At 35.0% G+C, this 18,411-nt stretch overlaps 1 protein-coding gene across 1 annotated transcript; it reads right to left on the reverse strand.

Moving 5' to 3' along the window:
- Nucleotides 1-3,243: 3,243 nt before the first annotated feature.
- LOC104906534 (bidirectional sugar transporter SWEET17) lies at nucleotides 3,244-18,069 on the reverse strand. Its single transcript, XM_010695303.4, has 6 exons — nucleotides 17,738-18,069; nucleotides 17,599-17,635; nucleotides 17,127-17,334; nucleotides 8,126-8,287; nucleotides 4,080-4,199; nucleotides 3,244-3,606 (listed from the first exon to the last, which is right to left on the reverse strand). Exons 1-6 carry the CDS (start codon nucleotides 17,772-17,774, stop codon nucleotides 3,430-3,432), a joined length of 741 nt encoding a protein of 246 aa, XP_010693605.2. The 5' UTR covers nucleotides 17,775-18,069; the 3' UTR covers nucleotides 3,244-3,429.
- Between the last annotated feature and the right edge of the window lie 342 nt (nucleotides 18,070-18,411).

An 18,411-nucleotide genomic window follows, 5' to 3' on the forward strand; every position in this document is an offset into this window, starting at 1 on the left:
GCAGATGCTTTATCAAGGAGGCATTCTATGCTTTCTCTTATGGAGGCTCGTGTACTTGGCTTTAGTCATCTTAAAGATTTGTATTATGATGATCCAGATTTCTCTTTATTGTTAGAAGCATGCAAAGAAGGATCTCATGGAGCTTATTCATTGCAAGATGGCTTTCTTTTTCGAAACAACAAGCTTTGTATCCCTAAATGCTCATTAAGGGATTTGCTAATCAAGGAGGTTCATGGAGGAGGACTAGCAGGACACTTTGGCATTAACAAAACTGTTGATGTATTGCAGGAACACTTCTACTGGCCGAAACTTGCAGGAGATGTTCATGCTATTCTAGCTCGATGTTCTATATGTCAGAAGGCTAAAAGTCCTTTCATCAAGGCTTTACACGCCTTACCTGTTCCAGTTCAACCATGGGAAGATGTGAGCATGGATTTCATTGTTGCTCTACCTAGAACTCAAAGGCAAAAAGATGCAATCATGGTGGTAGTAGATAGATTCTCTAAAATGGCTCATTTCATTCCTTGTAATAAAACTGATGATGCTATTCATGTTGCTGATTTGTTCTTTAAAGAAATAATTAGACTTCATGGAGTTCCTAAGTCTATTGTTTCTGATAAAGATGTAAAGTTTCTTAGCTATTTCTGGAAGAACTTGTGGAAGCTTTTAGGTACTAAGTTGCTGTTTAGTACTACTGCTCATCCTCAAACTGATGGCCAGACTGAGGTGACCAACAGGACATTAACTATGCTGCTAAGGACACTTGTGAACAAGTCTCAAAGGGATTGGGATCTAAAGCTAGCTCATGCTGAGTTTGCTTACAATAGATCACCAACTTATGCTACTAAACACTCACCATTTGAGGTAAATTATGGGATTAATCCTTTAAGTCCTATTGATTTACTTCCATTTCCTATTGAAGCACATAGTAGCAAAGAAGCTGAAGTGAAAGCAAAGAATGAAGCAACTTCATCAGCAAATTCGAACCAGAATAGAGAAGGTGAATGAAGCATACAAGGTTCGAGCAAACAAGCACAGGAAGAAGTTCTTTACAAGCCAGGTGATCTAGTGTGGTTACATCTAAGGAAGAGAGATTTCCTACAAGGAGGAAGAACAAGCTAATGCCACGAAGTGATGGTCCTTTCAAAGTGCTAGAGAAAATCAACAACAATGCATACAAGATAGAATTGCCAGATGAAATGGGAAACATCTCAGCTACATTCAATGTTGGTGATTTAGCTCCATATCTTGCAGATGATTCAGTTACAAGAAGACCTTTTCGAACCTGAGGAGAATGATGCAGGAGCATCTAGTTAAGCAACCAAGGTCTTCTTCTACATGATCAAAGGAGAACATGGTAAAGGAGGTTCAATTTCTAAGCCTAACTAGCTCGGTTTTCTAAAACCTTACTTAAGCAACTTGATTAGGCTAATCCTATGTTAATCTCTACTTAAGCAAGATTATAATACTTAATGACACCTTAACATCATTATGTATTGGTAATCAAGTTTAGTAAGTGATTAGTAGCCTAATACATGTTAAGTAATTAATCATGTTTAAAGCTAAGCTAGTTAGCTCTTGTAATCCTGGTTCTAAGCACTTAGGAAGAGTTTTTGCTGCTTTTGGATGCCACCTCTAGCTGAATTGAAGACTTAGGGGAGTGTAGAAGGCCATATGAATTTCACATGGGCAAGAGAAGCCATATCCCATGAGAATAGAAGACTTCATGGAAGGAAGGCTGCTGCCCAGCTCTCCAGCGTCCCAGCATGCTTCTCTTTGAAGCTTTTGGGCATCAATCATTCTACTGCAAATGGTCAAGCTTTTGGGATTTAGTTTAATATGTTACTTTAATATTCCATTGGTAGTTTTTCTGTTTGTAACTTCCAATAGGGTAGCTTAAGCTAGTTTGTAGGAGTGTGCTGGACTGGTTGTAATTTTGTTTCTTGTATTTTATTAGCTATTGGCTAGCTATAGTTGTCCAAATCAGCTGATTTTTGGACACAATGTAAACAAATATGTTAGCTTTGTACTCCTTTTAGAATTAGATCATTTAAATCAAATTTGAAACTTTTATGCTCAAAATACTCAGATGTGTGCTAAGTGTTCTACCGGGTCAGTTTAGACCTTTATCAAACCTTTGCTTAATTCTTTCACTTAAACGTTGATTTAGTGATTGAATCACAAAGTAGACTCAAGCTAGAAGCTTATTATTATAGCTTAGTCTTTGATTGGTGGTAATTTGGTTGTGAAAAGTGGTGGTTGTTCAACTTGTTGAACCGGTTTGATACAAACTCTTATGTTCTCTTTCTTTGTTCTTTCTTAATTGTTCGAATGCTTTTGAATGCTTAATCAATATGTATCACTATGGTCGCCAAAAAACTTCTTGGTGCAAAATTAGTTCGTTAACTTTGCAAACAAGTCATTGTACATTCAATGTTTGATATTGAATGCCTTGGGAGGCTTAGCTTAGTCCCTGGAGGTACCAATTTTAATTAGATAAAACCTTGCTACTTTGTTGCAATTTAATTAATAATTAAACTACAACGCCTATTGATTTCAGGTGAAAAATGATAAATAGAGCAAACAGTAATTAATTTCTAAATTAAAGGTTAAGATTCTCATATATGCCACAAACTTCAAGACGGATTTTACAACACACTAAAGGATAAGGCAGGCTGGACAACTAAAGAGGAGACGTGAAGGCTATTTCCTCCATGATTCCTTGCTTCAATCGGGCAATTTAGAGATCTTAGTGTCCTAACATATTCTACTTCTAAAAGACTAAGCTATGACCCCAAAAGGGGGTTCAACTACACTAACGTTGTGTTATACTAAGGAAAGAAGAAATGTAGTTTCTTTAGTTGTTTGTTTTGTTGTTCGTTTGATGATGATTCATTTATTTATAGAGAATCACAGTGTGTAACTTTCGTGCAAGATAGGGAGGAAAAATATTTCAATCATATTTGATTCAAATCTCAACCACGTTCTGGCTCTAGATCATCGTCACCTTATAATGCACGTTCTTCATATTGAACCGTCTCATGATTGCTCTTTAATTACCTATTTTTTTACTGCCCTTCTCTTTTATCTCCTGGTGGTCTTGAAAGTCTCCCTTTGCTAATCTTGACCTCCGTTGATTTTGCTTAATGGACTTTATACTCATATTGGGCCCTTATGTCGACACCAGATTAAACCTTTTGAGATTCAATTCAATGTACCATAATAAATGTTGACATCTAAAAATGATAGTAACAAATGCTTGTTTTATACTCGATATCAATAATAACTTTATACAACAACAATCTGATGCACTCGTCAATCCAATTTTGAAGAGCATATCCCCATATCATTTTTCTTATCTCTAAACAATAATATTAGAGTGAATACATAAACTTCAAAGAAAAGAGGAGCATGCTTGCTTATGTTGTTTCACCACCTGGCATCTTTCTTTGGCAGCTGACTCGAAGAAGAGATAAGAGGCGCATGTTGTGAACCTTCCTCGATCAAATTTTCCGACAAGTCACTCTTGGCAGGCTTAGCATTTCTATAAATAGCGTAGAGGACCAACTGTACAGCTCCAAGAAAACATCCTGTTCCATTTGGCACCTGTTCAACAACAGAATTACTATCAATTTATATATTGTTTTTATTAGGAAAAATATTGGTCTGAATACAACCCTTACTCCGCTACTAGCTTATATAGCTCACTAGCTCAAAAGCTGGATACAAGGCTAAACAACTCAGAAATTAGTGTCTCAAGATATTGTTGGGAGGAGGATTCAAATCCTCGACAATGCTTAGCTTGCAATTGAGGGTGGTACTCCACTGAGGTACCACCTCTCCCTCAGTCCCTCGTACTCTCAATTTATACAACTACATCCTTTTACATAATACTTATTTTGTGTATGTCGAGTTTTTAACTCTCAATTTATATAACTACATCCTTTTACATAATAGTATGTTACATTTTTTAACTCTATTTTGCTGTTTTTTTCCTTATGAGTACTAAATAAATGGCGCAATAAAATTCTTTTACACTACACAGTATCATTGCTCAAACTAGAGAGCATAAGACTTACCATAAGATAAATATCCCATCGAAGCACTGCGTATAGCGTCCAAGTTGCTCCATTCAAGAAGAGGAAAAACGATAGAAGAAATGGCATGTACTCCACACTTTTAGTTGTAACAACTGTTTTCTGGAGGACAAAATAGCACAACAGAATAAAGAAGTTTGCTATAAACTAAACAACACCCATAAATTTAATTATTAGTCACTTTTTTCTTGTTCTTCTTTAAAGATTTGTTCAATGATTTTTTCTCTTTTGTCTTTTGGGCTAGATAAAGACAGAAAACCCCAAATGTTAAACATACTGACACGATCTGAAGTTATGTAGTTTATGAATTTGGCGAAAATGAAGACGCTAATATCCATTAAATTACATGTAATTAATGAAAATAAACTTAAAACATGATTAATTAGCACAAAAATAAGAAATTTGAAATGATAATCCTAAGATAATCTGTGGGAACAAGAGGTGGGAACTTGATGGTTGTCATATGATAAGAAGGTTGAAGTCATGAGGAAAGATAAGATGACCAATAAAAAATGCAAGGGACACTTAGCTTGATATATCATATATGGGGGACATTTTTCCCTCTTTAGGTAAACTAAGAAAGTTAAAGTTGATTTGGTATAATAGAAATCTTGTTGCCTTCAATATTATATAGAAACCAACCCAACCAAAGATTAGGGCTTGTTCCCCAATTTTTCGATTTTATGAATATAAATCATATGATATAAGGGGGATAACAAACTTAAAGTTAGTCATAGTTATACTAAATATCTCAATTTGTAAAATTGACAACAAAAAACTAGAAATTACTTTTTATGGTTTCCACATTTTTGTTGTTGGTTTTCAAAAAAAAAACTAAAAACTAGAAACATAAAACAATAACAAACGAGCCCAAATAATGGTTTTTTAGTGTAAATGAGTGATTAATCGCGCGCTCTGATGTAGACGGGATTTGATTCCACGTCTTGGGTACCACCTCACAAGACTTTACTAATTAAGTTAGATGTCATTCATAGTTTAAACTGATAGTTGGAGTTACAAAATTTAATTTTATATTCTATCATAGATCAACTACCCAGCTATCAAAGGATATTATATCATAGATCAACTATCCGACTATCAAAGAATGTCAAAATTGTGCAAAAGCTTTAATTACAGTTGTCCACATTAAATTTTACACGAATTGGACATGAATAATCTTACCTTTGCTCGATCTACCAAAAATAGTCTCACTTTTGATTATTCTGGAATAATCCTACCTTACTAAATTAATTTTAATCCTAAAAACGTAATGACATGTAACAACAAGTTAGGTTTGGTATATATCCGATGAAAACAAGTAAAAGTTTTTTTTTTTAAAAAAAAAAAAAAAAAAAAAACAAAATCTCTTTTCTCTCTTCTTGCTCCCCTAGAAACCAACTGAAACCAACCCCACCCCAACTCTGGCCCCTCCCCCACCCTGCCCACCAAAGAACCCCCTCCCCCACCCTTACCCACCGGAGATCCTCTTCCCCAACCCTCTAACTCTCTTTATTAATTACCTTCTCCTTTACCCAATCAAACCGTCCAAACCACCACCACCACCACCACCACCATGGGGTGAGATAAACCACCAAAACCATTGTTGATGGGTTTGAAATAAAGCCTTGTTTTATCATGATTGATAATCCTTTTAAAGAGGCCATTGATGAAATCCGTGATTTACAACAGTTATGGACTAAGTTGCACGGACACGAGACACTGACACGGACACGGGGACACGTAGACACGGACACGGGACACTGACACGGACAACAAGTTAGGTTTGGTATATAACTTATGGATATGAGTTGGGCTTAAGATGGGTTATATATGGAAGCGGAGTGGAGATGGAGGAGAAGAGATGGGTGGCTGGTACGGTGGAGAGGAGATGGTGGCGATGGTGGAGTAATGAGGAGCGGAGACGGTGGCGATGGTAAAGTGAAGCGGAGATGGTGGCGGACTGGCGGAGGTGAAGTTGAGAGAAGTTGGCCAGTGAGATGGTGGTGATGACTGCTGAGAGGGTGAGAGAGGGGAGTTTAGGGGAAGGTTTACCAAGTTATAAGTTCTTAGGACCAAAAAATTAATTTGCTAAGGAAAAGTAAGATTATTCCAGAATAATTTAAAGGTGAGATTATTTTTGACAGATCGGACAAAAGTGAAATTATTTATGTTCAATTTTCCTATATTTTAATAACTGTCGACTAATGAAACGAAATTGACACATTTCTTTTAATATTGTAAATTTCTTGTCTCATACAATCGTCTTTAACGCAACTTGTCAAGTATTATTAGAAAAATATTTGTAATGAACTAGTGCATTCATTCCATCGGGCACACGTTGAAGTAGAATAATTCAAAGAAAGAACAAATCGATCGATAGAAAACAGATCCGACAGCTGTATTACAAATATACAATTAATAAACACTTAATTCTCCTTTTGAAACTAGTTTTCTTTTAATGATTCTAATAATGAATGGAGAGTTTTTGAACCTATATATTGGATTATATTTATTTGCATATTGGATTTTATATCTTTTCATGTGAGAGTTTGGAGACTTTTTTTTTTGTGTTTTAAGAGGTTGATTTGTTGATCGAAATTTGTGCGATGTTGCAACAGATGGCAGTACTTCGTTTACGATCACTTGAATTGAATTCAGTTTTACTTCAAAACTACAAAAGATAGACAAACCCTCTTGTAAAAGGTTACATCAGACAACGATGTGAAAAGCGAGGGGTTTCAGAAATGTTAGATCTACTTAACGATCGCGGTTTTGTCATATTAGAATTGTATTTATTTAATTTTGATATGTATTTTTTAGTTTTGACTATATATATATATATATATATATATATATATATATATATATATATATATGAGAAAAACCTGGGTTCAATAGTATGACTTCCTTTTTCCATATGGGAGATCAAGGTTCAAACCTTGGTGGAAGAAAAATTTTAATATTGTTGGGGGAGGGAGGTTTGGAACTTGTTGGGCATTTGGGTGAGTGGTCATGTGCGAGGGTAGCCCATAGAAAATTTATCTTACCACGTGTTTCCGAAAGTGGGCCCAAAAAAATATGAGAGAGATGGAAAAAAAAAAGTAATATTACTTATTTTCAAATGGCCTAAAGTGATAAGTATAAAATTTGTTTTAGAATAGAGAAAGTATAATAGTTGATGAGACTAAACCTATTCATATCTAAATTTGACTACTTGTGACTTTTAAAATACTAAAGTTTGATAACTTTTGTGTCATAGATAATTTATACCTTTAGTTTGCATAAATAAAAATGTGCTTACGATGTTTCTTACATCTCCAAAGTATTCAATATGATTAAATTTTAAAAATAGAATACGAGAAAGAAATGCAAAATAAATTAGGGAGAGAAAAAATTTCCTAAACATGTCTCATAGTTATTAATTTTCAGTATTTTGGATAGTTGGTTTTCTAATTAGATTATTTTCATATGGAGAAATAGTAAAGTTTTATATGTCAAAGTTAATGTAAGATTTCGTGAGAAGATGAATCTCTTACTTTTGTTTTACCTGTAAATATATAATAAAGAAGTTTTATGTGAGTCGGGTGTCTAAATTTTAGTAAGATTTTAATTTATTAAAAAAATATACCAACTTAAATTATTTGCTAAAAGGTACCAAAAACACTATTTTGGGCGAGAAAGTCAAATTTTCGGCCTTTGACTTGATAAGAACTCGCGAGTGAGCCACAAAGTGACAGTGAGGAAGTTGGAGCGAAATGAACGTAATAGAAGCAATTGAATATCACGCACTATAAAAAGAGTAATTAAGCAAGTCAAAAGTTGAAAATTTGACTTTTGGCCAGAAATAGTACTTGATACTTTTTAACAAAACTTAAAGTTAAACTAGTATATTCCAATAGAAAAATTAGTAAGATATATCCTCATAAAATATTCAACTATGCTCGCAAAAGACTCAACTTTTTATGCATCACAAAATCGTTGGTTAAATAGTCCAACTCATTAGTTAATAATAGGAGAAGTAATCATACCATGGCAGAAAGAGGAGAACCATACATGACGATGTTTAGGCCCGCACAAATAATGCCTAACGCATCAACTTGATGTGAAACCTGCAATGCCAGCTTGGGAACCACTATTGCTGCAGCAAAAAATCCCACGTCCAAAATACCAACAAGAATCCAAGTCTTGACCTATAGTACAATCAATTGATCGTTAATATCCACTTTTATTATTAGATATAGTGCACGATATATATATATATATATATTATATATATATATATATATATATAATATATATATATATATATATATATGCCATGACAAAGATATTGATATATTCACGTCCAAAAAAAAAAACATTGTTATTATTTATAAATTATACTTCATACATCTAGTCACGATGACAAATATCTAGTTGGTTATCAGAGGAAGCATTCAGGCTTCAGCCAATATTTTCTGTTCAGATTTTCCATCAATATATAATGTGTGGTTTAGTATCTCAACTAGTTGATATTTAGATTGTGCAATCTTTTCTATTCTTTTTTAATCGAACATACTGAATCACGTTCTTTAAAACAATATTGAACAGTCAACTTCTGGCAGTTGTGGTATCTTTTCACAATATTATTGTCTTTGTCTAGCATTATACCTTTTACTCTCTTCTTCAAAAGGGTTGTTTCTTTCAATCTTTCACTTTTGTGACTAAAGATAGAAAATTTTGACTATAAAATACTTGTTAATACTCCCTCGGTTTCATTTTAATTTACACACTTACACTTTTCACGTATGTCAATGCAAAATTTTGAGGACATATCTCTTTAGTTTTGTATTTGTAGAAATCATAAAAATTACATATTAATAAAATACATATTAAGATGAATCTAACAAGATCCCACATGACTATGTTTTTATTCACGTATAAATCACAAACGAGGGTCAAAGTGCAATTTGTGTATAGTTTAAAATGTCAAAGTGTAACAATTAATTAAAATGAAACAGAGGGAGTATATAATATGGAACATACTATATTTTACTAAAATAAATTTTTATTAAAAAAAAAGCGTATATACAAGGAGCCGCAAATACATGATAACGTATGTATATGGTAACATTTTACTTAAACAAAACGTATAATAAGCCTAAGAAACCGGTTGTCAACAATAAATGGTTTCAAAGGGTAAGGTAAGGAGACTGGTTTTTAATGTTAAATGGTCTCCTAACCTTTTTACCTATTATATATACACTTATCTAAGAGACTGGTTTTACCTGTCAACTGGTCTCCTAAATAAACAAAGAAACCAGGCATTATAACCAGTCTCTTAACCTAGGACACCTGTGAGATGGAGATGTGTTATAGTCCGGTTTCCTAGGCCATTTTCAACCGGTTTCCTAGGCCTTTTTTGTAGTAGTGTAAAATGAAACAGAGGGAGTATATAATATGGAACATACTATATTTTTATTTGATCTTGTTAGTTTCTCGTTTATGTATATAATTATTTTATTAAGCTGTAACTAAATGTACTAATAACCATACTTACATATCAAAACCATGCAAATAAGAAGATGAGAGGTAAAAATAACTAAACAAGTATCAAACAGGAAAGAGTATGGCTAAATAGCAACGCACTATTAATCAACAAGAGAGAGACAAAATAAATTGGGTCGTATAAGCGGAATTACCTAATTATTATTTCTCTTATATGCTAACAAAACTTTATTTTTAGGCTTTTTTCAATAGGAAAGCTACAATAAATTAAACACAATATAGCCATCTAGACAAATGCTACTTCAGACATGTTCCAGCAATTAAAAAACCTTTTCCGATTGAGTGTTCATAAAACTAATAGAAGTTCTATATCTAAGAAAGAGTTGATGAAATAATATAATAAAAGATGTGAAACTTAGCTAAAACTTTGACAGCATTAGTTATTTTTAACTAGGAAAAAAATTCACAAAAAATATTTTAGAAGTTCAATTTTGCAAAAAAAACCTCTTAAATCATTCTTTGCAAAACAAATCACAAACTCTAATTTTTTTGTAAGATAAAACATATTCCCATTTTTCGGTATGGGTTATGAGATGAATAGAGTTGGTGTATCTCAAAAACCACACCGGAAAATGTGAATAGATTTCATCTTGCAAAGAAAATTAAGATCGTGGTTTGTTTTTGCATAAAATGATTTCAAAAGTTTCTTTTTCCCAAAACTGAATTTTGTAAAGTTTTTCTTTTTGCCAAATTTTCCATTAATATATTGCAAAAGCTGATTTATAATGTGCTAACAATTGAAAGAAGTACTAGAACATGTAGCTAATAATATGCTTCTTTTTTTCTTAAAATTTGCAATGTTTATCTTTGCACAAGAACAAGAAAATGGAATATCGAAAACATGTTAAGAAAGTTTGAGAAAGGGCGAAAAGGGTTTAAATTAAACTCTCTTTTACAGGTATGGCAAGACCTCGCAAACACCCTCTCCCATCAACTTCTAGCAGAAAAACTCGGCAATGTACAAAGATGAACTTACACAATGCTAGTAAGAATGATCAATTAGCGGAAGTTATAACTCAGGCAGGTCTGGAGGGGGTTGAATCCATGGAGTTCGAAGACCCAGACGATCCGATTGTGTTTGATAATCAAATTCTCTCTCCTCCATCCTCTTTGAGCGATTTGCAACATCAATCTCAGGTTCATGATGTCTTTAATGCTTGGATTAATGGAGTTTCGGCCGGAAAACCTATAAGTTCTCATTTCCAATCAATCTCAAAATCTAGCGCGAACTGTGTGAATTCAAATGAAGTTAATTATGCGATCAAGAACATTGTTGATTTGAATGTGATACAATTGTGAATGTTCCTAATGTGCTTAATTCCTCGAATGATAGAATTGCTGATTTCAATGCAAATGATTCTATGCACATTAATAATGGTGATATGGTTAAAATTGATGTTGATGACATTAAGGATGAGATTTCTATTGGAAATTTGTTGTGGTAGTCTATGTGTTAGGTGCAAATCCTCCATAAAATGTCATGTCGGGATTTGTGCGTCACATTTGGGGTAAATTGGGAGTGGATAAAGTTGCTTTGGGAGGGAAGGGTATTTTATTGATTCGATTTGCTGCAATTGAATCTGCTTAGAAGGTCTTGAATGATGGTCCTATGTTTTCCGATTCGAAGTCTGTTGTAATGAAACCATAGGATGAAAATATGAGCATGACTAAAAATCCTGTTACGAAAATTCTCATTCGGGTGAATTTGATGGGATTGGATGTGAAGTATCTAGGAAAAAAGCCTCTGTAAAATAGGGATAAACTATTCTTTTCTAGGGTCATGATTTGAAGTAAACGTGGATTGATTACACTAAGTTTCTCAATGAAAAGGGAGAAATCGTTTATCAGGCTGTTGAATTTGATTGGTTGCGCATTACAGGCTCTACTTGTAAGGGGTTGGGTCAAAATAGTTAGAAGTGTGTGAAAAAAGTTCCTCCTAGGAAGTAGGTTTGGAAACCTAAGGTTCCCCTTGTAAACCCTGCTCCTCTACCTATTGTTTCTACTGCTCAGGTGTCTAGATTCAGTAAAAGCCATGGGCAATCAATGAAGGCTATCGCAACCACAAATAGATTCCAGGCTTTAATAGAGGTTGCTGGAGAAGCATGCATTATGAAACATGATGAAGTTTAGAAGGAATGACTCATTGGACCAGGAGGTAGCAAAACCTCCTAAGCCCAATGGATAGTCCTTTGTTGGAATGTAAGGGGGTTAGACAGGGTCTCAAAGCAGAACGAGGTGAGTCAATTCATTCAAACTCACCATATTAAGTAGTTTAGCCTCCTTGAAACTAAGGTTAAGCCCCTAAGATGGGGGATCTTTATCTTAGATTATGCTTAGGATGGAATTTTACCACTAATATCAGTTGTTGCAAGTCAGGATGGATTATTATTGCGTGGGATCCTCGCTCTTTCCTGGTAGATATCATCTGTATGAGTGACCAGGGCATTCATTGTTTGATCACCTCTACCTCTAGCAATACTAGATTTACTTGCTCCTTTATCTATGGTTCCTAATGATAAAATAAGTTAATTAGAAGAAAGTTGTGGCATGATATTAGAGATATTTCAAGCTTTATAAAGGAAGCTTGGATCATTATGGGAGACTTTAATGCTATCATGGACATTGAAGACAGGGTTGGAGGTGCCCTTGTGAGAATGTGACATTCATGACATGAAGACTTGTATGCAAGCTTGCAAGAGGGGGAGGCTAGAGTTTTTTCAAGAATTGCCATGGTCTTATCTAACTCAGCTTGGGAGGCTGCTTCTCCTAATTCTGAGGCTGAATACCTTGAAGAAGGAGATTTTGATCATTGCCCAATTATTTTGAGTTAATTTCATGAGCAAGTAAGGCCTTTTAGGTTTTACAATATGTGGACTAAGGCTGATAACTTTTTAACTTTAGTGCAACACAATTAGGAAAAGTCTATACATGGATGCAAGATGTATAGAGTGATGTAGAGACTTAAATGGTTGAAAAGTAACCTGAAATTTTTAAATAAGAATGCTTTGAGTGAACTAGAAGCTGATAGCAAGAAGTATTACTCCTTCTTATTGAAGCTCAGGAAGTTTTGCACTATGATCCTAGTCATTCAAATGCTACTACTATAGAGAAGACAACTGTTATGACCTACAACTGTGCTTAGGATCGAAGAAGCACATATGATCTCTTTTCTTCAATAAATTGATAAGCTTGATTGGCTAGTGTGTAGGATGAGAACTCTAGGATTTTTCATCAAAGCATCAAGCAGATACGAAGGCATAATATCATTCTCTCGATTCATGACCAGAATGGAAATTGGATGCACACTAGAGAAGATATTTAGCATGCCTTCTTACAGTTCTATGGTAACCTTTTGGAATTGTTAAGCATGATGGGCTTGTTGTGGACCCTGCCATCATTGACAGGGGAGCTAGATTGACTGCTACTCATAGAGAGTTTCTATGGATGACATTAAACATGTGATGCAAAGCATTCCAAGCAACAAAGCTCCAAGTATGGATATCGTTACAACAACCATTTTCTTAAGGCTGCTTGGCCCATTTTGCAACATGATGTGTGTGCTTCTATAATGTATTTCTTTAACACTAGCAAGATTTTCAACGAAATTAATGTCACTTCCATCACTATAGTACCTAAGGTTCTTGTGCTTGCCTTAGTAGGTAATTTTAGACCTATTGCCTGTTATTCTACTATTTACAAATGTATCTCTAAACTACTTTGTGATAGACTCGGCAAAGTTTTGCTATATTATCTCTGAGAATCAGGGAGCTTTTGTATCAAGGCGATCAATCTTGCACAATGTGATTATTTACAAAGATTTGATTAAAATGTATAATGAAGGCCAGGCTCCTCCCAGTTGCTTGATGAAGCTGGATATCAAAAAGGCCTATGATATTGTCGAGTGGGCTTTCATTGAAGAAATCACGACTGAACTAGGGTTTCCTAGTAACTTCACTCAACTCATAATGACATGTATGTCTACCACCAGATTCTCCATTTTGTTGAATTGTAACCCTACTGATCTTCTTCAGCCCAAGAGATGGTTGAGACAAGGAGATCCTCTCACCCCCTTCTTGTTTACTCAATCTATGGAATATGACAGGTGTTGGGACGTCCCTTAGTTTAAATACATACCAGATTCAGATACTTAAAGCTTAACCATCTATGTTTTAGTGATGACCTCTTGATGTTTTGTAAAGGTGATAAGCAAGTTGTACAAGCTATGATGGAGGCTGTCTTTTGCAGGAAGAGTTCAGTACCTTAAGAAACTTCCTAGGGGGTCTCCCATCCTTGGACTACTCCCAGCCAAACAAGCTTAACTATGGAGTAACTAAGGAAATGAGCTCTCTAAAAGAAAGATGTATCTTGTTGGAATAAGTAGCCTGCTAAATCCCTTCAAACTAATCATGAGGGGTATTACAAACTCGGTTCTCATGAGCATTAGTGTGTATTGGAACCAAAACTTTATCATGCCTAAAAAAATCATTGAGCACATCAATGCCATATGCAGAGCTTACATCTGGTTTCACGCTTAGCATGACAATAGACATGGTCATTTTTAAAAAATATGAATGTTGTACTATCCTCTATTTCTTAATAAAAAAGAACAAGAGAATATATTTTTAAAAAATATGAATGTTGTATTATCCTCTATTTCTTAATAAGTGCAACAAAGAGAAGTGACACATAAACCAAGACACCTAAAGAGAGAAAGTTGGGGACTACAAAAAATAAAGTTTAGGCAACTTAATTAAATGAAACACCTAGAGTAATTTCCTAACAACTTCATATAACCCAACATATTCCACTTGCCATCCACCACAACAGTGCCACCACCGACGATCGCCACACCACTGTCAAATCATATTCCCCCTTCCTCTCCACGTGGATCCCACCTTCCCGTTCTTGCACTTCTCTGTACTCACTCTCCCCCACTCTTCCCCTTCTTTTGTTTGTTTGTATGTCGAAATCGAAATTATCAATACAAATTCGCAATACAAGAACAAAATAAATCCTAGATCTGTGAAATAGAAGGTAGAGAGTAATAAAATCAAATTAGGACTTATGTTGTAATTGTCATAAGAAAGAAGACATTGGACTCCATTAATACGAAGTTCTAATGAAGCATGAGTTTTGTGGTCCAATATCGTTTCTTTCTTGGTGATTGCTCTGGTATTTTTTTTGCGCTTTCTTATGTAGAACAAACATAAAGAGGGTATGAATCTTAGAGGAATTCCGAATAATATAACTGGGTTGCTAAACGACGCCCTAGAATTTCCTAGTAACGCCCTAAATACGTATAATATACTGTATTTTCTCATTTTTCAGATTTTCTGCTCTTCTTCCTTCACTTTCCCTCTCATCTTCTTCCCCATACCTACTGGGCACAGGTGTCGACACACCATCGCAGCACCACCACCGCCGTTCCACCACTGCCGCACCGCTACTGGCGTCGCAGCTCACAATTAAAATCGAAATTAAACAAAAAAAAACCTTGTGAGGCGTTATTTTTTTCTCCTTCTCTTTTTCTCTCTCCTCTGTTTTGCTATCCATTTTTATACAGTCAAGATAAAAAGAAAGGGGAAAAACAATTCTCATAGATCTTCAAAAAGCATTCATTTCAATGCACAATTTTCTTGAGATTTCCTAATTTTCTCCCTTGAACGTCGCGATTCACCAAGAAACTCTTCATTTACAGTGAAGTTTTTTTTTTTTAAAAAAAAGAAGGCGTCGACCATGGACGCTCTACCACTGGTGGAGGCGTCCACCATGGATGCTCCACCACTGGTGGAGGCATCCATGGCAGGCGCCTCACCACATGGTGGAGCGCCTGTCATGGACGCCTCCACCGGTGGTGGGGCGTCCATGGTGGACGCATGCCTTTCTTTAAAATAAAAATTTAGAAAAAAATGGGGCGTCCACCAAGGACGCCCCACCACCGGTGAAGGCGTCCTTTGGCATGCGCCTCGCCTTATGGGTGAGGCGCCTGCCAAGGACGCCCCTTTTTTTTAAAAAAAAAAATTCAGTCTCCTTTTTTTTTTTAAAGGAAATTTCGGTCTCGTTGTCCGTGGTGGTTCTTTTTGGTTTGAATGAGGAGTTTGTGAAAATGGAGAAGATGTGGTGGTGGTGGTAGGGCGTCCATGATGCTTGATAGTGGATTTCATTGGACTTTAAAGCATGATGTTAGGTGCTGTTTTGTTCTGTTTTGTGCCATAATCAAAGAGTATTATCGATTTAAAAGTCTGAAAATAGAGAAGAAGATGGTGGTGGTGGTGGGGCGGGAAGTCAGTTTCTGAAATGGGAGGAGGAAGGGTTAGGGGAGTGAGTCAAGGGGAGGAGAGAGAAAAGAAATACAATTATGTAAGTGTATAAATACGGTATAAAAATAATGTATTTAGGGCGTTACTAGGAAAATTTAGGGCGTCGTTTAGTAAAACCCTAATATAATTGCTGACAAATTTATAGATCTGGTGAAGATGATGATGGGAATAGAAGGAAGAATATTTTTGAAATCAAATGGGGGTGGTGTCGGGCCGGTGGTGGCGCGATAGTGTCGGGCCAGTGGTGGCGCCGTAGTGTCGGGTGTTGGTGGTGGTGTCGGATTGGTGGTGGCGCGGTAGTGCCGAGTGCTTGTGGTGGTGTCGAATTGGTGGTGGTGGTATCGAGGTGGTGGGTTAAGTTGAGGAGAGAGGTGTTGGGTGAGTTGAGTTGAGGGGTAAGTCATGGGTGGGTTGATTAATTGATGTTTAGGTTGGTGAATAATAAACTAATTAAATAGTTGGGAGATTAAGTAATGACATTTTTGTAATTAAAAAAAAACTTTCTAAAGAGAGTTTATAACACTTATTATGTAATTGTTTAAAAATGGACGAAGTAATAGAAAATTCTGAAACATGAAAAACCTTACTAGTAAAGAAACAAAAAAAAATATTATATAGATCCTCTTGAATTATTTGTTTGATACTTTGTCCGTCTCATAATATAGTGATGCCTACTTCATTTTTGATGAGTCAAACTTTAAATTTTTAACCGAATATTATCATTTGTATATATAAAAAACATATTCATGTGTAATTTTGTTAGACGATATGTCTCAATGTATAATTTCATAATATCAACTTTTTAGATTTTGGAGACCACGTAAAAAATAAACGAGCACTATATTATGAGACGGAGGGAGTAGAAAGTAACAAAGGGGATATCAATGAAATTATACCAAAATTTGTGAAGATAATTGTCACTTTTAAACTTGTCAACCCTTGACAGCTGTGTTTTCTCTAACATTCAAGGGGAAAAAGCAAAACACGTGTTTCATGTCCAAGTTATATTTACAAAATCAAAGGACTAATAAAACTTTATTACTGTCACCTTCATGTATTATCGACTACAAAATTCCTTTGTAACTTTCCATAATCAAAGCAAGAACAAGAGGAAGATGCATATGATTGTACTACATAATACAATGTACCACATAAGCCATACCTTCATTCTGCGAGGCGCAAAGATAAGGAACAAAATGACGTAGACCAATTCGACGACAACTCCGAATCCATTGATGGTAGATACAAGCAATTCTGGCTTAATGATACCATAGTAAGTCCATAAAGACGCGTTTAAGAGTGTACATATGTATGGCACACTCTCAAATTCTTTTGTATCTCGCTGCTCAACTATACTCTTAAACGTTGACCTTCATATTCATCACAAAAGTGCAAGTTTTAGCATTCATCACCTTCATCATTATCAATAAAATATATCTACTCTTTTATATGGGATTTGTAATCAGATAATGGAAAGTACATTTTGAAACAATGATATTATGATATATAGACACTGAATTTTTTTAAAAAATAAACGAGATTAGGGAAACAACAAAATTAGCTCTTTTAGAACAATACTAATACGCAGAAGTGTTCAATCTGAATTTTATCGGATGATAAGGAAAAATACTTACACAGGAGAGAGAAACATGAGCAATGATATAACGTTGCCTGCGAAACAAAAAGAAAGAAAGATAGATTGTAAATTACCAGCAGCATTTTATCGATCAGCTGAAATAAAATGGAGTGTAGCATTATTAGCTTAGGACTTACCTATGACTCCAACATAGAAGCTTAGATCAGCTGCCATTTTCACACTATTTTTATTTTGTTTTTTCAGTGAGTTGATGAGGAGAAGATATATGCAAGATTTGTGATTTGGAATTTGCAAAGGTCGGAGGAGGAAATAAAGGATAAAAACAAAAGAGCGTTGGAGGGAATGATGTTTAGAGAGAGAAAGAACTATTTCTATTTCAAGGCTGAAAGGAGCTCGGGCTACTTGTTGTTGGCAAACATTTTAAAATAAAACATACTACTATAAAGTAATGGATGATGGATCGCACCAACGATTTAAAAAGAAACGCAACTTTCTTCTATATTATTTTTGTGTTCTTTTTTCCCTTCATCCTTGACTAAGACACTTGTTTTTGTTTTTAGTTTTGATGGCCAGGGAACACTAATCAAAATATCAAAGCTCAACTTCTTTGGAAGAATTCGCTTTGTACAATCCATATACTAACTTAGATGCCTCAAGTTCCCCTCAAAAAAGTACGCTTTTAGGTGATACTCCCTCATGCCAAAGACATTGACGGATTAAAGATTTTGAGTGAGGGGCAGCATAACGTTGCGATATTGATTAATAAATCTCTATGAATTATACTAATCAATTGTTTGTTTGGTTAATATAGGAAGTATTTTTTACTAATAAGTTAATTTTTACAATAATT

This window comes from Beta vulgaris, chromosome 3, assembly GCF_026745355.1.
Source record: "Beta vulgaris subsp. vulgaris cultivar EL10 chromosome 3, EL10.2, whole genome shotgun sequence".
In the NCBI taxonomy this organism is placed as follows: domain Eukaryota; kingdom Viridiplantae; phylum Streptophyta; class Magnoliopsida; order Caryophyllales; family Amaranthaceae; genus Beta; species Beta vulgaris.